Source organism: Pagrus major, chromosome 11 (genome assembly GCF_040436345.1).
Source record: "Pagrus major chromosome 11, Pma_NU_1.0".
Classification (NCBI taxonomy): Eukaryota; Metazoa; Chordata; class Actinopteri; order Spariformes; family Sparidae; genus Pagrus; species Pagrus major.
In genome coordinates, this window is record NC_133225.1 from 35160661 (window position 1) to 35185660 (window position 25000).

Consider the following 25000-nt stretch of genomic DNA (forward strand, 5'->3'; position numbering starts at 1 on the left):
GAATGATGATTTGAAGTGAAAGAAGAGTTTCAAGACATCTGAGAAGAGAAGACAGTTTCTGTTACTGAAACATCCAGACGCTTCATCCGTGAGTCTGCAGACACTTTGTTTGTTGTTTGTTTGTGTTTGTGTGTTTGTCTGTTTGTTTGTTTGTTTGTCTGTTTGTTTGTGTGTGTGTTTGTTTGTTTGTTTGTGTGTTTGTCTGTTTGTTTGCGTGTTTGTTTGTTTGTGTTTGTTTGTTTGTGTGTTTGTGTGTTTGTTTGTTTGTTTGTTTGTTTGTTTGTTTGTTTGTCTGTTTGTTTGTGTGTTTGTTTGTTTGTCTGTTTGTTTGTTGCTGCCTGCTGTGGGTCCATCTTGAAGTGGTTTCCATGACTTGAATCAGGAGGATCTCAGCTTCTAAAAGAGTGTTTTGGATTTTTTCTTTGGATTTTTACATAAAGTAGAAGATTGTCAGACTTTTGGACCGTACTCTACATGTTCTGCTTCCAGGTGGAACCAGAACATCAACCAGAGTTCTGACGTCATCACAGATTTGATCTCTTCAGCTTCACTTTAAAGAACAAGTTGGACCTGAGTGGTTTTTTGTCTCTTCAGGTGGATGTTGGGTCGTCTCTGTGTTTGGTCTCAGCCGTCAGCTGGACTTAAAGACGGTTTATCTTTATGTTTTCGTGGTTGACAGTCGTAGGTTGAATTTGTCTTCGTGTCCTCAGTCCTGCGCTCACAACGGGTCATTTTGTGGTTCTGTGTCTCGTTCAGTCGGGTCAGCAGGGCGAGTCATCCTCCAGGCTCCTCTGAGGGAACCTCTCTGGCCACAGAGGTCCTCCGTCGCTTCAGACAGCTGCGGATGGACCACACCTGGACAGAGTCGCTGTACGCCACGCTGCAGTTCCCCCACAGGTAGGTAGACGTGTCATGGCCGAGGTCAGAGTGATGGTGGAGACAACACCTGTGGTCTGTCACCTGCAGGTCTCAGAGGAGCTCTCTGTGGCTGCTGGACTCTGCAGGACTGATCTCAGAACAGATCCCTCTCAACCCGTCGGACTTCTGTCCCTACAGCGCCACAGGAAGTACCACGGTGAGACGGACACGCAGACAGTTTGTCACCATGGTAACACCAACACCAGGTGTCTTTACCTGTCTGTCTGTCTGCAGGGGGGCGTGGTCTACGCCAACTACGGCCGTCCGGAGGATTTTAATTGGCTGAAGAGCGCGGGCGTGTCTGTGGTTGGCTGTGTGGTGGTGATGCGTGTCGGGGGCGGGGTCAGTTTCGCTGAGAAGGTCTGGTTGGCTGAGAGGAGCGGGGCGGGCGGAGCTTTGATCTACCCCGACCCCGCCGACCTGCCGCAGGACCCCCGCCGCCTCGGACTGAACACACACACCGCCGTGTCCGAACATGTAACACACACACACACACACACACACACACACACACACACACGTCCTGCTGCTCCTGACCAATCAGCACCTCCTCTCTGTGTCGTCCAATCACAGGTCCACCTGGGGTCAGGTGACCCCTTCACCCCCGGCTTCCCCTCCTTCAACCACACTCAGTTCCCGCCCATCCAGTCCTCGGGCCTGCCCCTCATCCCGGCCCTGCCAATCAGTGCTACTGTAGCCGCCAAGCTGCTCAGGTGAGCCCCGCCCCCTCAGGTCACCTGGTCTCAGGTGTGACTGTGACCTCACTGTGTGTCTCTGCGTCTCAGCCAGCTGTCAGGTCCATCCTGTCCACCGTCATGGCGAGGTCGGCTGCCGTACGTGCGCTGCGTGGTCGGTCCAGAGTTCAGCTCCGGGCGCAGAGTCAAGATGTCGGTCCACAACGTGATGACGCCAGTCCTCCTCAACAACATCTTCTCGTCTCTGGAGGGCCGCGTGGAGCCAGGTACCCCTCACCTGAGATTCATCATGATCACCTGTCTGTCTGAGCGGAGGATAACCCACCTGATCTCTGTCAGACCAGTACATCATACTGGGAGCTCAGAGAGACTCGCTGGGTCCAGGAGCCGTCAAGTCCGGAGTCGGAACAGCGATCCTGCTGGAGCTGGCTCGGACCTTCACCGTCATGGTGAAGAAAGGTGAGACTCACCTGGAGACAGGTGAGCTGCTGGTGCTGTGAGGGGAGTGGCCACCAACAATCACTGCTAACGTTTAGCTAGTTGGTAACTATGTGGTTGCCAGGTTGGTGCTGATAGGTGGATGTGAGGAGATCTGGGTGGTTACCGGGGGTCACTGCGTTGTTATGTGGATGCTGCCAGTCTCAATGGTTGCTAGGGTAACCAATGTTCATAGAGGAAGTGGTACTGTGTGTGTGTGTGTGTGTGTCTGTGTGTGTGTGTGTGTGTGTGTGTGTGTGTGTGTGTGTGTGTGTGTGTGTGTGTGTGTGTGTGTGTGTGTGTGTGTGTGTGTGCGTGCGTGCGTGTGTGTGTGTGTGTGTGTGCGTGCGTGTGTGCGTGTGTGTGTGTGTGTGTGTGTGCAGGGTTCAGTCCCAGGCGGAGCCTCCTCTTCGTCAGCTGGGACGCTGGAGAGTTCGGGAACGTGGGAGCGACTGAGTGGCTGGAGGTTCGTCCAATCAGAGAGCAGAGCACACGTGTTACACACCACAGAAGAAGAGGGATCTGACTTCAGCCCTCTGCTGAGTCCTCTCACTGTGGTTGCCGTAGTAACGCAGTAACCTTTGACCTCTGTTTCCCAGGGTTACCTGTCCATGCTGCACCTGAAGGCCGTCGCCTACTTCAGTCTGGACCAGGCTGTCATGGGTAACACACCGCTGTCAGTCAATCACAGGAGACCTTCTGTAATGTGCCAACTAATCATCTATAGTGTGTGTGTGTGTGTGTGTGTGTGTGTGTGTGTGTGTGTGTGTGTGTGTGTGTGTGTGTGTGCAGGTGATGACGTCCTGTCTGCCTACATCAGTCCTCTGCTGGTCGACCTGCTGGACGCCGCCATCAGACAGGTGAAGATCTGTTTATACTGAAGCTGTGAGAGTCTTTAACTCTGGATCAACATGATGTCATGTCCTGACCTGTGTGTGTGTGTGTGTGTGTGTGTCTGTGTCTGCGTCTGTGTCTGTGTCCTGTGTGTGTGTGTGTGTGTGTGTGTGTGTGTGTGTGTGTGTGTGTGTGTGTGTGTTTAGGTGGAGCATCCTAAACATGCAGGTCAGACCATCTACAGCCAGGCAGAGAGAGAGGGAGGCAGCTGGAGGATGTGAGACACGCACAGACACACACACACACACACACACACACACACACACACACACACACACACACACACACACACACACACACACTCACCTGTCCTCTCCTCTCAGTGTGAAGCCGTTGTACCTGAACAGTGGAGCGTACAGCTTCACGGCGTTCGCAGGAGTTCCAGCTGTGGAGCTCAGGTTCTCTGAGGTAAACTTCAGGTGTGTTTGGCTCTCAGGTGTACAGGTGCACCCATTACATGCTGATGTCATCACGTCTGTGTGTGTCCGCTCAGGAGCGAGCGTACCCGTTCATCAACACGCCGTTGGACAGCGCCTCCCGCCTACAGGAAGTGCTGGCGGGTCGTCTGGGGGTCACGGGGCGGAGCCTGGGGGAGCTGGTGGGAGAGATGGTGCTGCGATTGGCCCACGACCACATCCTGCCGCTACGCATCACTTCCTACGCTCAGACCGTGCTGCAGTTCAGCGCTCAGCTCAACAGACACTCTGCTGAGCTGCAGGTAATCTCCCTCTGACCTCACCTGTGTGATGTCATCAACCAATCAGACGCCAGGTGAAGAAAGTCTGTGCAAAGGTTCATGTTGAGTTCAGTCTCGGTGAACTTTGACACATTGGATTCATCGACCAGCAGAAGGTCCTGACAGCCGACCTCTGAGTGGACGGAGAGCCAGGCAGTCCAAAACGGAGGAAGCTAGCTTATTAGCAAAATAACTGTAATGTTAGCAACAGAGCTAGGCTAATGAGCTAATGAGCTTGCTAACTGACCATTAGCTCTATTTCCCCTCTTCACTAACTTTTAACCTTTACTAGTGCTCCTGGTGTCGAGGAGATAGTTGGTGATCCATGGTACCAAGTAAGCTAACTGCTTACATGCTAGTTAGCCTGTTGCACATCACTAGCACATCAAAATACCTTCAGTACCTGGTCATCATGGCTGGTTTGCTGCCAATCATCTTGCAAAAGAAAACATACAGTTAGGAAGATGTTGATGAAGGTTCTCAGTCATCCGGGTCATGGTACCTCTAAGTTCTGTATCGTAGTCAACTGGACCTGTTTCAGTTTGTTGAAGACGTTTCACCTCTAATCCAAGAGGCTTCTTCACTTCTAACTAACTGGAGGAGCTGCAGGCTTTAAACTGTGTGTGGGAATGTCCTGACAGAGTCGTTAATGACACGTGAGAGCTCTGAGTTTCAGAGTCGTTAGGGCCACTTGTGGGTTGTTGGTCAAACTGGTCTTCATGTGGGTTTTTTGAGGCTCGGTGAGTCCAGGTGAGAGGTTAAACATCTTCAACAAACTGAAACAAGTCCAGTTGACTACGATACAGCACCTAGATATATACAGTTAAAAGTAGGGGATATATATCGTTTGCGATAATATCGTCATTGTTGTTTTGACGATGTGCAAATTTCCATTATCGAGTATTTAAATTACTTCGCCAAAAATATCGAAACGCACGCGGAAACTCCTCACATCCACTTAATACACGGTGCAGCAGCGCCCTCTACAGCATGGCAGGATTCGCCCCACCCCTCGACCTCTGAACCCCGCGACGTCTCATAACAACAACAACTTCAATGGCGGACTACGTGCTTGTGTTCGTGTTTCTTGCAACTTACTCCCCTTGTAGTCGAGTGTGAGTCGCAGCAGCAGTTCGACCTCATTATCGGTCCACACAAACAATTCTGGTTTCCTTGCACTGGCCATTTTCGTCTTCTTCTTGTTGGGTTCGGTTTCTCCGTCTACTGTCTGTTTGTTTACAGCGCGCGAGCTTTTTGTGCTCGCGCCGTCTCTTCTTCTCCGTTTTTGGTGAATTTCAAGCGCCACCTATAGGCCTGGAATATGAACTACAGCGTTTTCAGTCGTTTTCAGGATGCCGAGGAAGACGGAGGAAAAAAGGATCGTTTTCGTCCGTGTGGTCGAGGCCTCAGTCACACGACTAGTGGGCCTACGTAATCACATGACGTGATCACATGACCTCTCGCTAGCATCCTCCTTGCAACAGTTTAGCAATCACATTTTAAAGGATATCGACTGATTATCGTTATCGCCAAAATCCCCAAAAATATCGAGATATTATTTGTTGCCCATATCGCCCACCCCTATTAGCAAGTCGGCTATTTTGGTTCAAAGAGTGTGTCTGTACAGATGTTTTGTTGTTATTGTGTTAGCTAACGCTTGTTGTTAGCATCTTTCCTCTGTTGTTGTGGTTTCTGCGACCTCTACGATAAAATCTCTTCTCCATTTGCCTGAATATGTTTCTGAAGTAGCATCATGTTGACATTCTTGAAAATATTCAGAGTTTTGAGACTTTTGAGTGTCAGACGTCTCAGAGCGTCGTGTCTCTGTCTCCAGTCCAGAGGTTTGTCTCCTCAGTGGGTTTTCAGCGCCAGAGGAGATTACAGCCGAGCAGCCGAGACGCTGCAGAGAGCCATCGACTACAGCGACCTGCACGACCCGACCACCGCCCGCTTCTACAACACCCGCATCATCAGGGTACAAGTACTGCATCATCAGGGTACAAGTACTGCATCACTGCTGACACTGCATCATCAGGGTACAAGTACTGCATCACTGCTGATACTGCATCATCAGGGTACAAGTACTGCATCACTGCTGATACTGCATCATCAGGGTACAAGTACTGCATCACTGCTGACACTGCATCATCAGGGTACAAGTACTGCATCACTGCTGACACTGCATCATCAGGGTACAAGTACTGCATCATCAGGGTACAAGTACTGCATCACTGCTGACACTGCATCATCAGGGTACAAGTACTGCATCACTGCTGACACTGCATCATCAGGGTACAAGTACTGCATCACTGCTGATACTGCATCATCAGGGTACAAGTACTGCATCACTGCTGATACTGCATCATCAGGGTACAAGTACTGCATCACTGCTGACACTGCATCATCAGGGTACAAGTACTGCATCACTGCTGATACTGCACCATCAGGGTACAAGAACTGCAAACACTGCTGATACTGCATCATCAGGGTACAAGTACTGCATCATCAGGGTACAAGTACTGCATCACTACTGACACTGCATCATCAGGGTACAAGTACTGCATCACTGCTGATACTGCATCATCAGGGTACAAGTACTGCATCACTGCTGATACTGCATCATCAGGGTACAAGTACTGCATCACTGCTGATACTGCATCATCAGGGTACAAGTACTGCATCACTGCTGATACTGCATCATCAGGGTACAAGTACTGCATCACTGCTGATACTGCATCATCAGGGTACAAGTACTGCAGCACTGCTGATACTGCATCATCAGGGTACAAGTACTGCATCACTGCTGATACTGCATCATCAGGGTACAAGTACTGCATCACTGCTGATACTGCATCATCAGGGTACAAGTACTGCAGCACTGCTGATACTGCATCATCAGGGTACAAGTACTGCAGCACTGCTGATACTGCATCATCAGGGTACAAGTACTGCAAACACTGTTGATACTGCATCATCAGGGTACAAGTACTGCAAACGCTACTGATACTGCATCATCAGGGTACAAGTACTGCAAACGCTACTGATACTGCATCATCAGGGTACAAGAACTGCAAACACTGTTGATACTGCATCATCAGGGTACAAGTACTGCATCACTGCTGATACTGCATCATCAGGGTACAAGAACTGCAAACACTGTTGATACTGCATCATCAGAGTACAAGTACTGCATCACTGCTGATACTGCATCATCAGGGTACAAGAACTGCAAACACTGTTGATACTGCATCATCAGGGTACAAGTACTGCAAACTCTACAAGTACTGCATCACTGCTGATACTGCATCATCAGGGTACAAGTACTGCATCACTGCTGATACTGCATCATCAGGGTACAAGTACTGCATCACTGCTGATACTGCATCATCAGGGTACAAGTACTGCATCACTGCTGATACTGCATCATCAGGGTACAAGTACTGCAAACACTGTTGATACTGCATCATCAGGGTACAAGTACTGCAAACGCTACTGATACTGCATCATCAGGGTACAAGAACTGCAAACACTGTTGATACTGCATCATCAGGGTACAAGTACTGCATCACTGCTGATACTGCATCATCAGGGTACAAGAACTGCAAACACTGTTGATACTGCATCATCAGGGTACAAGTACTGCAAACGCTGCTGATACTGCATCATCAAGGTACAAGTACTGCAAACGCTACTGATACTGCATCATCAGGGTACAAGTACTGCAAACACTACTGATACTGCATCATCAGGGTACAAGTACTGCAAACGCTGCTGATACTGCATCATCAGGGTACAAGTACTGCAAACGCTGCTGATACTGCATCATCAGGGTACAAGTACTGCATACGCTGCTGATACTGCATCATCAGGGTACAAGTACTGCAAACACTACTGATACTGCATCATCAGGGTACAAGTACTGCAAACTCTACTGATACTGCATCATCAGGGTACAAGAACTGCAAACACTGTTGATACTGCATCATCAGGGTACAAGTACTGCAAACGCTGCTGATACTGCATCATCAGGGTACAAGTACTGCAAACACTACTGATACTGCATCATCAGGGTACAAGTACTGCAAACGCTGCTGATACTGCATCATCAGGGTACAAGTACTGCAAACGCTGCTGATACTGCATCATCAGGGTACAAGTACTGCATCACTGCTGATACTGCATCATCAGGGTACAAGTACTGCATCACTGCTGATACTGCATCATCAGGGTACAAGTACTGCATCACTGCTGATACTGCATCATCAGGGTACAAGTACTGCATCACTGTTGATACTGCATCATCAGGGTACAAGTACTGCATCATCAGGGTACAAGTACTGCAAACACTACTGATACTGCATCATCAGGGTACAAGTACTGCAAACGCTGCCTCTTATTTACTAATAAATTCACTTCCGGTGTCGTTCCTGCAGGTGGAATACTACTTCCTGTCTCAGTACGTGTCGGCCGTGGAGACGCCGTTCCGTCATGTGATCCACGGCCGTGGCGACCACACTCTGAGCGCGCTCACTGAGCACCTGGCCCTGCTGACCTCTGACCCCGAACGCTTCGACGAGAAGCGCTTCAGACGACAGCTCGCGTTCTTCACGTGGACGCTGCAGGGAGCCGCCAACGCACTCAGCGGAGACGTGTGGAGCATACACAACACACACACACTCACACACTGACACACACACACACACACACTCACACACACACACTGACACACACACACACACACTTACACAATAAATTAAAAATGACCTGTTTCCACCGACGCAGTGAGCAGTTTTCTTGTTGCTGGGCAGATTATGTCTGTGTCGTCTCTGTGATTGGCTGAGCTGCAGGTTTGATAAGTTACATCTAAATTAAAACATTAAAAAAAGCTAAAAACGTTATTAATATTGTGAAGGAAGTTCTGTAATGTCCCTTTATTATTATTTTGATGTTATTCTTGCATATAAAACCTGACAAATATAGATGCAACATTAATGTGTGTAGGGTGAAACTCGTGTCTGTGGTTTCTGTCTTGTAGCAGTTGTATGGTTGCAGAGCATTTATGATATATGGGCTGTAAAGACTAACAGAGATCAGAGCTCAGTTAAGATTCATCCTGAAGGGTGTTTTTCTAACCTCTCCTGTGTATATGTGTTCTGACAATGGTTGGTGTATGACACATAAACTATGGGATGTACGTGTATGTTAAATATATGTTAACCTGAGGTGGAGGTGGAGGTGGAGTGTTATTTTAAGGGAGTTCATGTGTAACTGTGACTGCTGCCGCTGTGTGTTGGTTTCTGTTATTATAAAGGACGAGGAGAGACGGCCTCTCTTCACTCGTCATCTGTGTGCTGCTGATGTTTGACTCTTGTTTGCAGCAATAAAGAACTTCAAGAAAATAAATATTGTGTCAGACTTGCTGTTTGACAAACTCTCATCTGCACCAGACAAGTGACTGATCTTCAGTTGCCATGACAACATTATTAATATTATTATTGTCTTTGTTGCTTGTAGTGATTTTAAGACGATGATGATGATGAATAGAAACTGATTAAAACACATTGTTTTCTTTCTTTACATTATTGTTCTGTTCTGTCGATCAATAACAGGATGAATAACACTAGTTTGTAAAATGTATGAATAAATAAATATTGTGTAAAAGCTGCTTGTGTTAAAAATAAATCTATAAGGTAAAAATAGTAAAGTAATGAAATAGAGAACATTCAGTATAAACCGTGTAGAACATATGGAGGTGTAAATATAGATGATGCTGCAGATCAATATCTAATATGTTCTTATTCTAACATGATGAAATATGACACCTGTCATGATAAAGTTCAGGTGATGACATCAGAACAGGTTTTTATAAACTTTATTTTTGTGTTGAGTGAGTGACATCATCAGGAGCTTCAGAGGTGTGGGAGACGAAGCCTCGTTAACGCTCCTTAACGAGCCCCCAGACAGACTTTTAATGTGGAGGGTGTTTCCTGTGCAGAGTTCAGTGTTGACCTCACAAACACAAGGCGGACTTTTAAAAACATGTCGGGTTTTTCTGGAGCCTCCATGTTTAGGTCATGTGATGACAACACAGCCGTCTCCATGACAACCGATGCACGATGCAGAGCAGACGTCAGGGCAACGTGACGAGAAACAATTTTAATGATTAATGATGAAAAGAAATGTTTGTGATTGTCTCCAAACTTCAGATTGTCTCAGTTTCACTGTAACAAACACAACAGAGAGTTTTATTTCTACAGCTTTGAAACAACAGAGGAAAGACGACATGATTGGCTGGAATTCATCTGGTCTGATTGGCTCAGTGCTCATGTGACCTGAAACACAGAAGAAGAAAGATGATCAATAATCTGTCAGCTGATGTCACAGACCATATTATATTACATTATATTATATTATATTATATTATATTACATTATATTATGTAATATTATATTACATTATATTATATTACATTATATCATATTATATTATATTATATTGTATTACATTATACAATGTTAAGGTTAGGGTTAGGTGGGTAACTACAACACACTAAAACTACAAATGCTAAAACAAAACCAATAAAACTGCAACACACTATTAAGTGTGGCCAAATAGCAGCGCCCTGTGTGTGTCTCTGCCCTGCTCTGCCTGAGCTCAGGTGCTGGCAATCACCTGAGCAGGTTAAAAGGAGGCAGCAGCAGGGCGGCTCTCTCTCTCTCTCTCTCATGACAGGTGTGGTGCCGGAGGAGGGAGGCAGCGCAGTCTATGCTGTTTCCTTTGTTCCTGAGTTGTGTTTCATGTCAGTTCCTCGGCCTTTTAGAGCGCCAGGGCTTTATTATTTACATTTGGGTTTGAGTTCCTGGTAGTTCCTGTTTTCGTGCCCTTCTTGTTTTCTTTTCATAGGTTAGTTGTTCTGGTTAGGCAGCTTTAGGAGGAACCCGGATACGACGGTGGTGGCAGGCTGGTCTGGGGTCTCCTCTCTCTTTTGTTCATTTTGGCCAGGAACTCCTGCCCCTTTTCTTTTGTTTGGGTTTATCTTGCTTCTCGGGGTTTGTTGAGTTCGGCTACAGCCGTTTGTTTACATTTAATAAATACTCTTATTTGAATTTACTGTCCTTCATGTGTTACTGGCCTACTTACTACTTTTTGTTTACTTTAGGGCCGTAACACACACTAAAACTACAACTGCTAAAACGACAACTGCTAAAACTACAACACGCTAACAGACATGGTCAGACTGAGGTTTTAACTACAGAGTCCAGACTGTTACTCTGATGTTCTGTGTTCTGCTCAAAGACAGAAAGAAGTTCATGTTGAACATTTGCTGAATTCACAAGAAGGAACAAATAAGTCAGAATCAGTCAGAGACAGAGTTTCACACAGTTTATAAAGTGTCTCCAACTCAACAACTCACTAAACTGACACATTTGTTAAGGGAGTCTGGTGATGTTGTGGTTCAGACAGTGTGTTCACAAACTTCTTCTTCTTCTTCCAGAGAGGACGTCCGTGGAGCAGACGGTCCTGCAGCCTGTTCACACACCACAGTAATCCTCACTGTTCAGATCCAGATGTTTCAGTGGTTAATGTTTGTGAATCAGACAGATGTTACATTCAGCTTTTATAAGGAATTTATTTCAATATTTCAATAGTTGAATTTCATTTATTACTAATTATTTCATTATACAACAAACCAGCAGCCTCCTCTGTGTGTGTGTGTGTGTGTGTGTGTGTGTGTGTGTGTGTCACAAGATAATAATAAATATTCAGATATGATTTTATAGCTTTAATAAAGTGTAACTTCTGTCAGTGCTCAGAAAGAAAAGACGACCTCAGGTCAGCCCGCTGTGTGTGTGTGTGTGTGTGTGTGTGTGTGTGTGTGTGTGTGTGTGTGTGTGTGTGCGTGTGTGTGTGCGTGTGTGCGTGTGTGTGTGAGATGATATTACATCATCAATAATTCTGATTATTTTTATTATAATAATTATTATAATTATTCACATGACCCTGATATTCAGTCTTAAAAAAGCCCACTGGAACCATCAGAAGCCAGTTTGGGAGCAGCAGCGGCCATGTTGGATCCACCAGCAGTCCCAGTCGCCATGGTTACACACACAGCGTCCACCCACACCTGTCCAGGTGAGTTTGTGGTCCTGTTCAGGAGCAGGAATCATGGGTACTGTAGTCCAGAACAGCTGGAACTGGGACTTGTGGGTAATGTAGTCCCTCTGTGCTGTAGGTGGTGTAATCCTCCACTGGAGCCGGGAACTGTGGGTAATGTAGTCCAAAGCCTTAAAAACGGAAGTGTTGAGTTCCAGTTTGACCTCAAGAAGAGGAGGGGTCAGGATGTTGTAGTCCAAGCAGTGAGGCATCATGGGCATTGTAGTCCAATAAAAGGGGGAGGTGTGATCTGACTGTAACTCCTCCCCCCTCTGTGTAGACAAAGAGAGGGATTGTGGGTGATGTAGTCCAGATGAGGGAGTTCAGGGTGTTGTAGTCCATGCAGTGAGTTACTGTAAGTTTTTGTAGTCCAAATGAGGAGGATTGTTGGTAATTGTAGTCCAGACAGAGAGGGACTGTGGGAGATGAAGTCCGGCAGAGGGGGATTGTGGGTGTTGTAGTCCAGTGTTTGATACTTTAAGCCCTGAATAGACTGTGTGTTTGAGCCCCATCGTTTTATTTACAGTCACACAAGTCTTTATGTACACTACACACAAACACACACACACACACACACACACACATTCACACACACTCACACACACACACACACACACTCACACACACACACACGCACACTCACACACACACTCACATACACACACACACCATTTTCACATCACATAAATCAATAAATAAATAAATAGGTTAATATAAATACTTCACTACCAACTGAACTCTACTGTCCTCTGACTCAGTGTTTACTGATAATACAGATTATTGAACCAACACAAGATCAATCAACCAATCAGATGTCCCTCTGACACACAGACGGCTCCAGCAGCCAATCAGTGTGCTCGCTCCTCATCCTCCAGAAAGAAAACAGAAACTGTAAAAAGACAAACGTCTGCTCTCCGTCACGTCACGCCGCTCAGAGGGGGACGTCCCAGCGGTTTCCGTGGAGACGATGCCTGTGGCTGGCAGTGGCCAATCAGAGTCTGTCGCGGGCCGGAACCCAGATGTAAGGGCCGCTCTGCTCCTCGATGACGGCTTTGACCAGGTGGTACACCTCCTCGAAGCTGTCGCCGTGCACGATGGCTGCACGTGCACACACACACACACACACACACACACACACACACACACACACACACAGTTACATCAGGGTGATAACAAGGAGTTTCTTTGTAGTCATTTTGTCTCTTTGTTGCATTTTGTGTCTCTGAAGTTATTCTATGTTTTTGTAGTTGTTTCATGTGTCTCTGTGGTCGCACACACACACACACACACACACACACAGTCACCATCACACTTTAAGGAGCTCATGAAACCATCAGGTGTGTTTTTACCTGTGAAACACTCGAGGAAGTCTTGCTCCAGTTTGATAGCTCGATCCAGAGCTTTCCTCGCCTGATCCTCCGACAGACGCTTGTTCAGATCCCTGCACACACACACACACACACACACACACACACACACACACACACTTTATTTACTGCAGGTGTGGACTCAAACTGATGACCTCAGTGATGACCTCACTGATGACCTCACAGACTTACAGGATGTTCTCGAGGGATCGTGGTCGGATGAAGATGGCGATGGGGTGGAGCTGAGCCGCCTGCAGCCTCCTCACTGCGTTGGCCGACACGTCCAGGATGCAGTGTTTCCCCTGGTCCACACACACACACACACACACATTAATGAGTAACACCTGCTCGTAGTCCTGCAGGAGACATGAAGCCGGCGTGTCTCACCTGCTCGGCCACCTGTCTGACGCTCTGCACCGACGTCCCGTACAGGTGGTTGTTGTACTGCCCCGCCTCGATGAAGCGATGGGACTGGATGTCCCGCTCCATCTGTTCCCGTGACGACACAAAGTGGTAGTCCCGCCCGTCGGCCTCGTAGTCCCTCCGGGGGCGAGTCGTGTCTGCAGAGAGAGTTACAGCTGTCACTTCCTGCTTGATGACATCATGTGTCCTGTGTTCACACCTGAGGCCGAGACACTCACGAGGGACGCAGGAGCCGAACTTGTCCGGGAACTCGGACAGCAGGTCGTCGTTGACTCGGTCTTTGGTCGGCCCCAAGATGATGACGGGACGGGCGTAGTCCACTACAGACAGAGAGACAGGAAACTTTATTTATACCTGCTCCTTGTTAACAAACACACAGTCACCTGGACAACACACAGACACGCAAACATTAAAGAGACAGAAGATCAGCTGGAGTTGTTTTGTGTCTCTTTGTAGTTGTTTTGTGTCTCTTTGTAGTTGTTCTGTGTCTCTTTGTAGTTGTTTTGTGTCTCTTTGTAGTTGTTTTGTGTCTCTTTGTAGTTGTTTTGTGTCTCTTTGTAGTTGTTTTGTGTCTCTTTGTAGTTGTTTTGTGTCTCTTTGTAGTTGTTCTGCGTCTCTTTGCACTCATTTTGTGTGAACACAGGTCTGGTGGTTGGGTTTCAGGCCACCTGACTTCCTGTTCGGCCTGTTGAACCCTGTCTGAACATGATGTGTATGTTATAGCTTCATCTCGAGCATCAACAGGTCAGTCTATAGTTTGTGTTTGGCTGCAGGGTGTGGATGAACACGACATCAGTCCAGGTCCTGGAGGGTCTGACCTGAACCACAGTGGGTTTTAGTCCTCATGAGCTTTAATCTTACAGGATCACATGACTTTGCAGAGGAGCCACTGACCTTCGATCTGAGTGATGAGCTCGTAGCTGTGAACGAAGCCTTCTCTTCCTGTGAGCAGAGAACAGAGACACACATTCAGACACGTCCTCCTTCACTCTGATTCGTTTATTCTCTGTCATGAAGTTTCACCTTTACTCTTCATGCGGGACCACTCCTTCCTCTCCACCCTGAAACACACACACACACACACACACACACACACACACACACACACACACACACATCAGCAGGGTATTCATGGTGACACTGCAGCAGTACTTCAGTATCTCAGAGTGTTCTGTGGACCTGTGTTTGGACGGGATGTATCCCAGCTCCTCCAGCTCCCCCTGCTGGTTGACTCGTCTGGCCTGCCACCACTCGTCGTCGGCGCTGTCCATCACGTGAAGAACCTCCCCAAAGTTAAAGTCCAGAGCTTGAGACAGGACGCCGCAGTCCCACTGCTTATCGTAGTCAAACAAGGCCCTGAACACACCCACAGTAATAACATCAGATTACTATAGTCGTCTGTACAGGTGCCTCAGCTGAGCCACCTGGCCAGGTGTGCTGCCTCCAGGTGCATCAGTGACACAGTTTACCTGATGTAGAAGCTGCGGTTGGCTCTCAGACTTCCAGACGAGCTGTTCATCATCTGCTCCCTCAGGTCGTGGATCTTTGCTTCAAAGCGGCTGTACTCTGCACACACACACACACACACACACACACACACACACACACGTGTTATTTACTGCAAACTGTTAGCTTATTGTTAGCTTCATATTAGCCATATTGAAGCATGAGCAGTTAATTTACTTTGACTTGAGTACAATTTACTGTTTTACCTTCTTTAAAGTGTGTGTGTGTGTGTGTGTGTGTGTGTGTGTGTGTGTGTGTGTGTGTGTGCGCTCACCTTCAGGTCTGTACTGTGCTACTATGGTGACAGTCTGTCCGGCGTTCTTCAGAGCGGCTGCTGCCTGTTCATGTGTCGCATACCTGAGATCCACACCGTTCACCTGCACACACACACACACACACACACACACACACACACACACAGAGGACAGGTCACAGTGTGATCAGGATCATTCGGTGTATCTCAGACTGAAGAGGTGAGTCACAGTCACAGTGAGGACGCGTCTCCTGCTGATGCTCAGGTGTATGAATGAAAGTGATTCATGAGGTGAACCTCCACAGTTCGTTGTTGCACTTCTGTATGTTTGGGATCTACATTTCCCATAATGCTTTGGGGATGTAACCAGGAAGTTAGCATGGTTTCAGTGAGCCAGCTGTGTGTTTTTAACTACGTTTGTTCACATCTGGACAGAAAGTCTCCATTAATATTAGCTGTTAGCAGCTCCTGTTAGCACTGAGCTCATGGATCAGACCACTGACACTGGATCAGTTTGTACTGAAGACAACTTACAAACAGGAGGACTCTCAGGGCACTCAATGATGATGTCATCAGGAAGGGACTCTGAGGATCTGGTCTCTGTACTCACTCTGAGGATCTGGTCTGTACTCACACTGAGGATGTGGTCTGTACTCACACTGAGGATCTGGTCTCCCTTGCGGAGCTCTCCGCTCAGGTCTGCTGGTCCTCCTGCGAGGATGAAGGAGATGAAGATCCCCTCTCCGTCTTCTCCGCCCACGATGTTGAAGCCCAGACCGGTGGAGCCGCGCTGCACGCAGACCCTGCGAGGCTCCCGCGAATAATCGTCCTCTCCCATCATGCCGCGGGGGATTGGTGAGTATCGTCGTGGTGACGGAGGAGGGAGGGCTTGTGGGTAATCACACATGTAGTCAGGCTCCATGTAGGCTGAGGAGACATGAAGAAACACCGTCAGTCCTGTTTCTAACAAAGTCATCAAAGTGAAGGACAGTCCTGATGGACACACTGAGACAGCGTCCTACATGTTGGACTCAGAGACTCACACAGACCCTGTTCACACCTGGTGTCACCACAAATAATGAAGAATGAGTCAGAGACAGAGTTTCACACAGTTTATAAAGTGTCTCCAACTCAACAACTCTTAAATCACTACATTTGTTAAGGGAGTCTGGTGATGTTGTGTGACTGGTTCTGTGGTGGATCAGATGAAACAGACAACAGAGACTGAAACTGTGTCTGACTCGTGTCAGGTCCAGGATGTTCCAGGTGTCAGAAACAGGAAGTGTGTGCTCACAGGTGTACGTACAGCTGGTCAGGTCGGGGGGGCTGTATCGATCAGCAGGGTGGATGTACTGCGAGGCGGGTGTGGCCACCTTCAGGTAGACCACCTCCCCTGTGTTCTTCAGGGCCGCCACGGCGTCTTCATGCAGGACGTCCTCCAGGGACACATGGTTCACCTGCGGGGGTCAAAGGTCAAAGGTCAGGTGAGTGTGAACAACCTGTGTATTACAACATGTCACTGCAGGTACGGAGGGTTCTCCTCACAGCCAGGATTTTGTCCCCGATCTGTAGCCGTCCGTCACGGTGCGCCGCTCCGCCCTCGATGATCTTGGTGACGTAGATGCTGTTGTCTCCAGGAACGTGTTGGTTCCCCACGCCGCCGGCTATACTGAAGCCCAGACCTGGACCGGGCCGGACCACAACAGAACCGGTCAGTTCAAACATGTTATCAATCAGTTCAAGAACCAATCAGTCATGTTGTTGTGTATGAAAGAGAACCTCTCTGATGGGTTCTTTAAGAACCATGAAGAGATCTTCTGGTTCTTTAAATGATTCTGAAGTCTGAATTATTGAGGAACCTTTAAACCAGGGTTCTTTATAAAGGTTTCAAATGCTGGACCGCCTTTGTAACAGGGTTCTAGTGGGTTCTCATGAAGTTTTTAGAGGGAAGAAGGTTATTTTAATGTGGTGCAGATGTTGTTATGGGTTCTTAAATACCATTAAAGTGTGAGAAACCTTCCCAACAGGATAATGTGACACAAGAACACTGGACAGACTTTGTAACAGGGTTCTAACAGGTTCTACGGTCTGTAAGGTCTGTAACCTTTCTAATAAAAGTGCTGAAGTATATTGAATTATTAGAGAACATTTCTAAGATGGTTCTTTGTAATGTGTCGTTAAAGTTACACAGCATCTTTAATCATGAGAGAACATTTTATTCAGGGTTCTTCACGCATCATAGAGGTTGTACAGTCTGTAGAATCAGTAGATCTTTCAACAAGGTTCTTCAAAGTGTGGAACAAATTAGAACTCCTGTAACAGGGTAAAGGTTCTGCAGCATGTTTGATCCTGGAGAACCTTTCTAACAAGTTAACATGTTTGTTGAATGGGTTCTTTGAGGCAACAAGAGTTCTCCGACTGTAAAGTCAGAACAGAACGGTTCTAACTAGATTATTGAAGCCACTAGGTTCTGCAGCATGATTGATTACTGGAGGACCTTCCTAACACTAAACAGGTTCAGGTTCTGATAAACATAAAGGACCGTACAGTCAGTACAGAACGTTGTTCCTCTGCATCACAGACTGTGAAGAGCGACTTTCTACCTTTAGGTCCTTTCATCAGTTTGATCTGTGTGACACGTTCAGTCGGTGGGCGTCGCCGCAGGACGTACAGCCTGACGACAGGCCCCGCCTCCTTCAGCGCTTCCACGGCGATGGAGTGAGTGACCTCACGCACGTCCACGTCGTTAACGAATACGATGCTGTCGTTCACCCTGAAGACGGAGAGAGAGAGTCGTCAGGACATGTTCAGTGAGAGGGTGTGTGTGTGTGTGTGTGTGTGTGTGTGTGTGTGTGTGTGTGTGTGTGTGTGTGTGTACCTGAGGCGTCCGTCCTGGGCAGCTGCTCCTCCAGGGATGATCTTAGTGATGAAGATGGACGGGTCGTCTCCGATGTGAGGATTATCAGTTCCTCCTGCGATGCTAAAACCCAGACCAGAGTTACCCTGCACACACACACACACACGCACACACACACACAAACACAAACACACACACAGTACATGTTCAGACCCTGATGTGGAAACACAACATGAAGTCTTCTCTTACAGTCAGATGTTCAGATGTTTGACTTCTCTCTCGTGTCTCTAAGCTAAATATGAATACAGCTAGCAGCTGGTTAGCTTAGCTTAGCGTAAAGACAAACCAGTTAGCTAAGATACAGCATGTTAATCAGAGAGCTTCAGAGCTGCTGGTATTTTGTTGCCCTTGGACAGAGCCAGGCTAGCTGTTTCCAGTCTTTATGCTAAGCTAAGCTAAATGGCCCCATCAAAATGTGCCTGTGGCTACAGAGATAGCACTGTTCAGCTCCCTTCAGGAACCAGGCTCAGTTATCTTGAGGACTACAGTCAGTATCTGAAGTGAGCTGCAGTCGTCTCTCAGGACAGCGTGTTTGACTCTGGAGACGTGAGGACGGATCAATGAGTCCATCAGTGTGATCAGATGTTGGCTGTGATGTTTGATGCTGAGCTCTGCAGAAGCTGCAGTGACTCAGTGATGATGAACGTGTCCACACTGACAGCTGTGACTGTTCATGATTAAAGTTCAGCTCCGCTCCGCTTCATCTCTAACATGTTTCCTAAAATAAGACGGCGAGGATAAAAATAACTGCTGCTGTCAGCCGGGTGGAGTTTATGTGATGTCAGCCGGGCGGAGTTTATGTGATGTCAGCCGGGCGGAGTTTATGTGATGTCAGCCGGGCGGAGTTTATGTGATGTCAGCCGGGCGGAGTTTATGTGATGTCAGCCGGGCGGAGTTTATGTGATGTCAGCCGGGCGGAGTTTATTCTGGTGAGCGCAGTGTTAAACAGAGCAGGGAGCCTCACACAGACACTGTGTTGTACCATGGTCCGGGTTAATACTGGGCTCTGATTGGCTGCTGGGCGTCAGGTGCCTCCTGACAGACAGTCTGTGTGTAACCTGTCATCAGCTGTCTGCAGCCGCTCCACGTTACAGTGAGAGCAGCTACATCGTCCTCTGAGCACCACAGGAGGGCGCTGTAACACGTGATCCTCTCACAGCCCATTGGACGCCCGTGTGTCACAGTGTGTGTTAATGTGTGTGTCACAGTGTGTGTGTCACAGTGTGTGTGTGTGTGTTAGTGTGTGTGTCACAGTGTGTGTGTTACAGTGTGTGTGTGTGTGTGTTAGTCTGTGTGTCACAGTGTGTGTGTTACAGTGTGTGTGTGTGTGTTAGTGTGTGTGTCACAGTGTGTGTGTCACAGTGTGTGCGTTAGTGTGTGTGTCACAGTGTGTGTGTTACAGTGTGTGTGTGTGTGTTAGTGTGTGTGTCACAGTGTGTGTGTTACAGTGTGTGTGTGTGTGTTAGTCTGTGTGTCACAGTGTGTGTGTTACAGTGTGTGTTAGTGTGTGTGTGTGTGTGGTACAGTGTGTGTGTTACAGTGTGTTAGTGTGTGTGTTACAGTGTGTGTGTGTTAGTGTGTGTGTCACAGTGTGTGTGTTACAGTGTGTGTGTGTGTGTTAGTCTGTGTGTCACAGTGTGTGTGTTACAGTGTGTGTTAATGTGTGTGTTACAGTGTGTGTTAGTGTGTGTGTGTGTGTGGTACAGTGTGTGTGTTACAGTGTGTTAGTGTGTGTGTTACAGTGTGTGTGTGTTAGTGTGTGTGTCACAGTGTGTGTGTTACAGTGTGTGTGTGTGTGTTAGTCTGTGTGTCACAGTGTGTGTGTTACAGTGTGTGTTAATGTGTGTGTTACAGTGTGTGTTAGTGTGTGTGTGTGTGTGGTACAGTGTGTGTGTTACAGTGTGTTAGTGTGTGTGTTACAGTGTGTGTGTGTTAGTGTGTGTGTTACAGTGTGTGTTAGTGTGTGTGTCACATTGTGTGTGTTAGTGTGTGTGTTACAGTGTGTGTGTGTGTGTGTGTTACAGTGTGTGTGTGTGTGTGTTACAGTGTGTGTTAGTGTGTGTGTTACAGTGTGTGTTACAGTGTGTGTGTGTGTGTGTGTGTGTGTGGTACCCTCTCCAGTGTGATCTCCTCGTACTCCAGCTCTCCCTCTGATCCGTTCATCTGTAAAACAGAAGAAAAAAACTTCATCACATGATCCAGCATCTCCATGGCAACACCATGGTAACAGCTGTTGAGCCCTCAGGGGGCTGTTACCTAGGCAACTGTAACTGCTGTAGCTATAGCGACCACCTCTCTCTCATATCATCTCTTCCATATAACATGATGATGACATCACTTCCTGTTTGTTCCAGAGTAAGTCACACATAGAAAACAGATACGTACTGTATATAAACACATATAGAGTCCATACATTCATACCGACTGGCTGTAATCATGATGCATATAGAGTCCATACATTCACACCGACTGACTGTAATCATGATGCATGTAGAGTCCATACAGTCACACCGACTGGCTGTAATCATGATGCATATAGAGTCCATACAGTCACACCGACTGACTGTAATCATGATGCATATAGAGTCCATACAGTCACACCGACTGACTGTAATCATGATGCATATAGAGTCCATACATTCACACCGACTGACTGTAATCATGATGCATATAGAGTCCATACAGTCACACCGACTGACTGTAATCATGATGCATATAGAGTCCATACAGTCACACCGACTGACTGTAATCATGATGCATATAGAGTCCATACATTCACACCGACTGACTGTAATCATGATGCATATAGAGTCCATACATTCACACCGACTGACTGTAATCATGATGCATATAGAGTCCATACAGTCACACCGACTGACTGTAATCATGATGCATATAGAGTCCATACAGTCACACCGACTGACTGTAATCATGATGCATATAGAGTCCATACATTCACACCGACTGACTGTAATCATGATGCATATAGAGTCCATACATTCACACCGACTGACTGTAATCATGATGCATATAGAGTCCATACAGTCACACCGACTGACTGTAATCATGATGCATGTAGAGTCCATACAGTCACACCGACTGGCTGTAATCATGATGCATGTAGAGTCCATACATTCACACCGACTGACTGTAATCATGATGCATGTAGAGTCCATACAGTCACACCGACTGGCTGTAATCATGATGCATATAGAGTCCATACAGTCACACCGACTGACTGTAATCATGATGCATATAGAGTCCATACAGTCACACCGACTGACTGTAATCATGATGCATATAGAGTCCATACATTCACACCGACTGACTGTAATCATGATGCATATAGAGTCCATACAGTCACACCGACTGACTGTAATCATGATGCATATAGAGTCCATACAGTCACACCGACTGACTGTAATCATGATGCATATAGAGTCCATACATTCACACCGACTGACTGTAATCATGATGCATATAGAGTCCATACATTCACACCGACTGACTGTAATCATGATGCATATAGAGTCCATACATTCACACCGACTGACTGTAATCATGATGCATATAGAGTCCATACAGTCACACCGACTGACTGTAATCATGATGCATATAGAGTCCATACAGTCACACCGACTGGCTGTAATCATGATGCATATAGAGTCCATACAGTCACACCGACTGACTGTAATCATGATGCATATAGAGTCCATACAGTCAAACCGACTGACTGTAATCATGATGCATATAGAGTCCATACAGTCAAACCGACTGGCTGTAATCATGATGCATATAGAGTCCATACAGTCACACCGACTGGCTGTAATCATGATGCATATAGAGTCCATACATTCACACCGACTGGCTGTAATCATGATGCATATAGAGTCCATACAGTCACACCGACTGGCTGTAATCATGATGCATATAGAGTCCATACAGTCAAACCGACTGACTGTAATCATGATGCATATAGAGTCCATACAGTCACACCGACTGACTGTAATCATGATGCATATAGAGTCCATACATTCACACCGACTGGCTGTAATCATGATGCATATAGAGTCCATACATTCACACCGACTGACTGTAATCATGATGCATATAGAGTCCATACAGTCAAACCGACTGACTGTAATCATGATGCATATAGAGTCCATACATTCACACCGACTGACTGTAATCATGATGCATATAGAGTCCATACAGTCACACCGACTGACTGTAATCATGATAAATATAGAGTCCATACATTCACACCGACTGACTGTAATCATGATGCATATAGAGTCCATACAGTCAAACCGACTGACTGTAATCATGATGCATATAGAGTCCATACAGTCACACCGACTGACTGTAATCATGATGCATATAGAGTCCATACATTCACACCGACTGACTGTAATCATGATGCATATAGAGTCCATACAGTCACACCGACTGACTGTAATCATGATGCATATAGAGTCCATACATTCACACCGACTGACTGTAATCATGATGCATATAGAGTCCATACAGTCACACCGACTGACTGTAATCATGATGCATATAGAGTCCATACAGTCACACCGACTGACTGTAATCATGATGCATATAGAGTCCATACATTCACACCGACTGACTGTAATCATGATGCATATAGAGTCCATACAGTCACACCGACTGACTGTAATCATGATGCATATAGAGTCCATACAGTCACACCCTAACCTGTTTCACCTGCCGACAGCACAAATGTTCATTCACTGGTCTCTGAGGTCATTAGCTGGTTTATGAGGTCATTAGATGGTCTATGAGGTCATCAGCTGGTCTATGAGGTCATCAACTGGTCTATGAGGTCATCAGCTGGTCTATGAGGTCATCAGCTGGTCTATGAGGTCATCAGCAGCGTCTCTTTATAAAATAAATCAAGTCTAAACTGAAACATGAGCGTAGTCTGATTGAGGACGAGTCATTAACGTTTTGCTGTTTCCATTAGTGGTGCTGGACTGGAGCTGAGACCTGGAGCGAGACTCCAGGGTTACGTTAGCGCATTGTGTCCGTCACAAGAACAACATGTCCTCCAACAGCGTTTGGATATTTTAGGAAAGAATGAAAACTGGACAGAAGTTCATGTTGAGTTCACTGGTCACACGATGGTCACAGCTCACAGACGAGACGTCTCTTGACTGAAGGATATCTGATAAACTTCATCACCAACCAGGGAGTCAAGGACTGCACCTTCAATCACCTGCTGCTGCGACCGCTGTTCTCCAGGGAACAGGACGCTGGACCTCGTTCTTACCCGGGAAGTCCACCGGTTGCACGTATGTTGTGGAACGGCTCCGCAACAGTTTTGCTCCGTCATCCATCAACCATCAACTCCCACCGGCTACATACTGAGTGCAGCAGTGGACAGCTGGAGCTGCGAGACTGAGGAGTTCCCACGATTATTACAGAAACACGCGCAACTGCAGTTACAGGTATGTGATAAACACAACAACACGAAGTGTTCCCGACCGAAGGATCAGAAGAGCTTGTATTTGTGTTTTATTTTGAAAATTACCCGGATGTTATGTTGTTGTTTCGGTGTGACTTCCTGTCTGCTCTGTGCTCAATTCAGCTGAATTGTTACGTTGAGCTCCAGCAGAAATAGAAGTCCTGCGTACCTGCTGCAGAAGAGTCCGGACTGCCGGAGCAGATACGCAACGCTGCCGCGATGGATCAGAGACGGACCGAACATGGATGTGGTGGAATAGAGCGATGGGTTCACTGCACTGTTCATCCATAGAGATTTATGTTGAGGGAATAATACCAGCACTATCATTACTGATTAGCTCAGCTGACGCTTCTCAAGCCTTGAAGGTGTCGCTGGTGCGTCAGATATAACCATCGTTCACACTCGTTCCCCTGGAGACTCGCTGACGGACGCAGCTTGTTTTGATTTATTGTTAGATGAAAGACTATAATAACAAACGTTAAGACGACTGCATCGTACCACACACAACCCCCCCCCCCCCCCCCCCACATCACAGTTCAGATCACACGCAAGGTTCAACACCTGATCGCCAGCTCCACGTGATCAGGTGTTATTACTTTGTCTGTCTGTCTCTCTCTCTACCTGTCTGTCTCTCTACCTGTCTGTCTGTCTGCCTGCCTGTCTGTCTGCCTGTCTGTCTGTCTGCCTGCCTGTCTGTCTGTCTGTCTGTCTGTCTGTCTGCCTGCCTGCCTGTCTGTCTCTCTACCTGTCTGTCTGCCTGCCTGCCTGCCTGTCTGTCTGCCTGTCTCTCTACCTACCTGTCTGCCTGTCTGTCTGTCTGCCTGTCTGTCTGTCTGTCTGTCTGTCTGTCTGTCTGTCTGTCTGTCTGCCTGCCTGTCTGTCTCTCTGTGAGAAACAGGGTGAACGGTGCCTGAGTCCCTGCAGGGCTGAACAGCTGTCAACACTACAACACACAGTTGACTTCATTGTTTGTCTCTGGAGGATCTGGAGGAGCTTCAACAGGGTTATATAACAGAGAGCGAGAGGGGGCGAGAGAGGTAGACTGACAGCAGGGCAGAGAGAGAGAGAGACTGTGTTACAGTTCTCTCTGAATTAATTAAAGCTATTCCTCATCTCCCCTGACAGCTCTCTCTCTCTGTGTTTCTGCCACTCTGAGGCTGTGTCTCTCG

The 25000-nt window shown here is 47.1% G+C and overlaps 2 protein-coding genes across 8 annotated transcripts in view; one reads left to right on the top strand and one right to left on the bottom strand.

Moving 5' to 3' along the window:
- Positions 1 to 9123, top strand: part of tfr2 (transferrin receptor 2) — an 11489-nt gene extending 2366 nt beyond the window's left edge. Inside the window, exons 5-18 of one of the 7 annotated variants that reach the window (XM_073475856.1) lie at positions 757 to 897; positions 967 to 1075; positions 1153 to 1395; positions 1492 to 1631; positions 1704 to 1879; positions 1953 to 2072; positions 2474 to 2556; positions 2690 to 2753; positions 2883 to 2950; positions 3131 to 3201; positions 3308 to 3392; positions 3478 to 3702; positions 5555 to 5695; positions 8154 to 9123. In XM_073475856.1, the coding sequence (XP_073331957.1) occupies positions 757 to 897; positions 967 to 1075; positions 1153 to 1395; positions 1492 to 1631; positions 1704 to 1879; positions 1953 to 2072; positions 2474 to 2556; positions 2690 to 2753; positions 2883 to 2950; positions 3131 to 3201; positions 3308 to 3392; positions 3478 to 3702; positions 5555 to 5695; positions 8154 to 8408 (1921 nt within the window). In that variant the 3' untranslated portion in view covers positions 8409 to 9123. Of the gene's footprint in view, positions 1 to 756; positions 898 to 966; positions 1076 to 1152; positions 1632 to 1703; positions 1880 to 1952; positions 2073 to 2473; positions 2557 to 2689; positions 2754 to 2882; positions 2951 to 3130; positions 3202 to 3307; positions 3404 to 3477; positions 3703 to 5554; positions 5718 to 8153 lie in introns of all 7 variants that reach the window. The other 6 variants (XM_073475855.1, XM_073475859.1, XM_073475853.1 and 3 more) reach the window with 6 other exon arrangements.
- Positions 9124 to 12865: 3742 nt separating this feature from the next.
- The window catches only part of LOC141004839 (disks large homolog 4-like), a 13493-nt gene continuing 1358 nt past the window's right edge, over positions 12866 to 25000 (bottom strand). Inside the window, exons 2-17 of the mRNA XM_073476509.1 lie at positions 20453 to 20503; positions 18302 to 18426; positions 18027 to 18196; positions 16969 to 17105; positions 16730 to 16880; positions 16082 to 16350; positions 15445 to 15547; positions 15134 to 15230; positions 14844 to 15020; positions 14688 to 14725; positions 14559 to 14606; positions 13883 to 13984; positions 13629 to 13801; positions 13434 to 13543; positions 13224 to 13315; positions 12866 to 12972 (exon numbers count right to left, since the gene is read on the bottom strand). Coding sequence (XP_073332610.1) covers positions 12866 to 12972; positions 13224 to 13315; positions 13434 to 13543; positions 13629 to 13801; positions 13883 to 13984; positions 14559 to 14606; positions 14688 to 14725; positions 14844 to 15020; positions 15134 to 15230; positions 15445 to 15547; positions 16082 to 16350; positions 16730 to 16880; positions 16969 to 17105; positions 18027 to 18196; positions 18302 to 18426; positions 20453 to 20503 — 1950 coding nt within the window. The remainder of the gene's footprint in view (positions 12973 to 13223; positions 13316 to 13433; positions 13544 to 13628; positions 13802 to 13882; positions 13985 to 14558; positions 14607 to 14687; positions 14726 to 14843; positions 15021 to 15133; positions 15231 to 15444; positions 15548 to 16081; positions 16351 to 16729; positions 16881 to 16968; positions 17106 to 18026; positions 18197 to 18301; positions 18427 to 20452; positions 20504 to 25000) is intronic.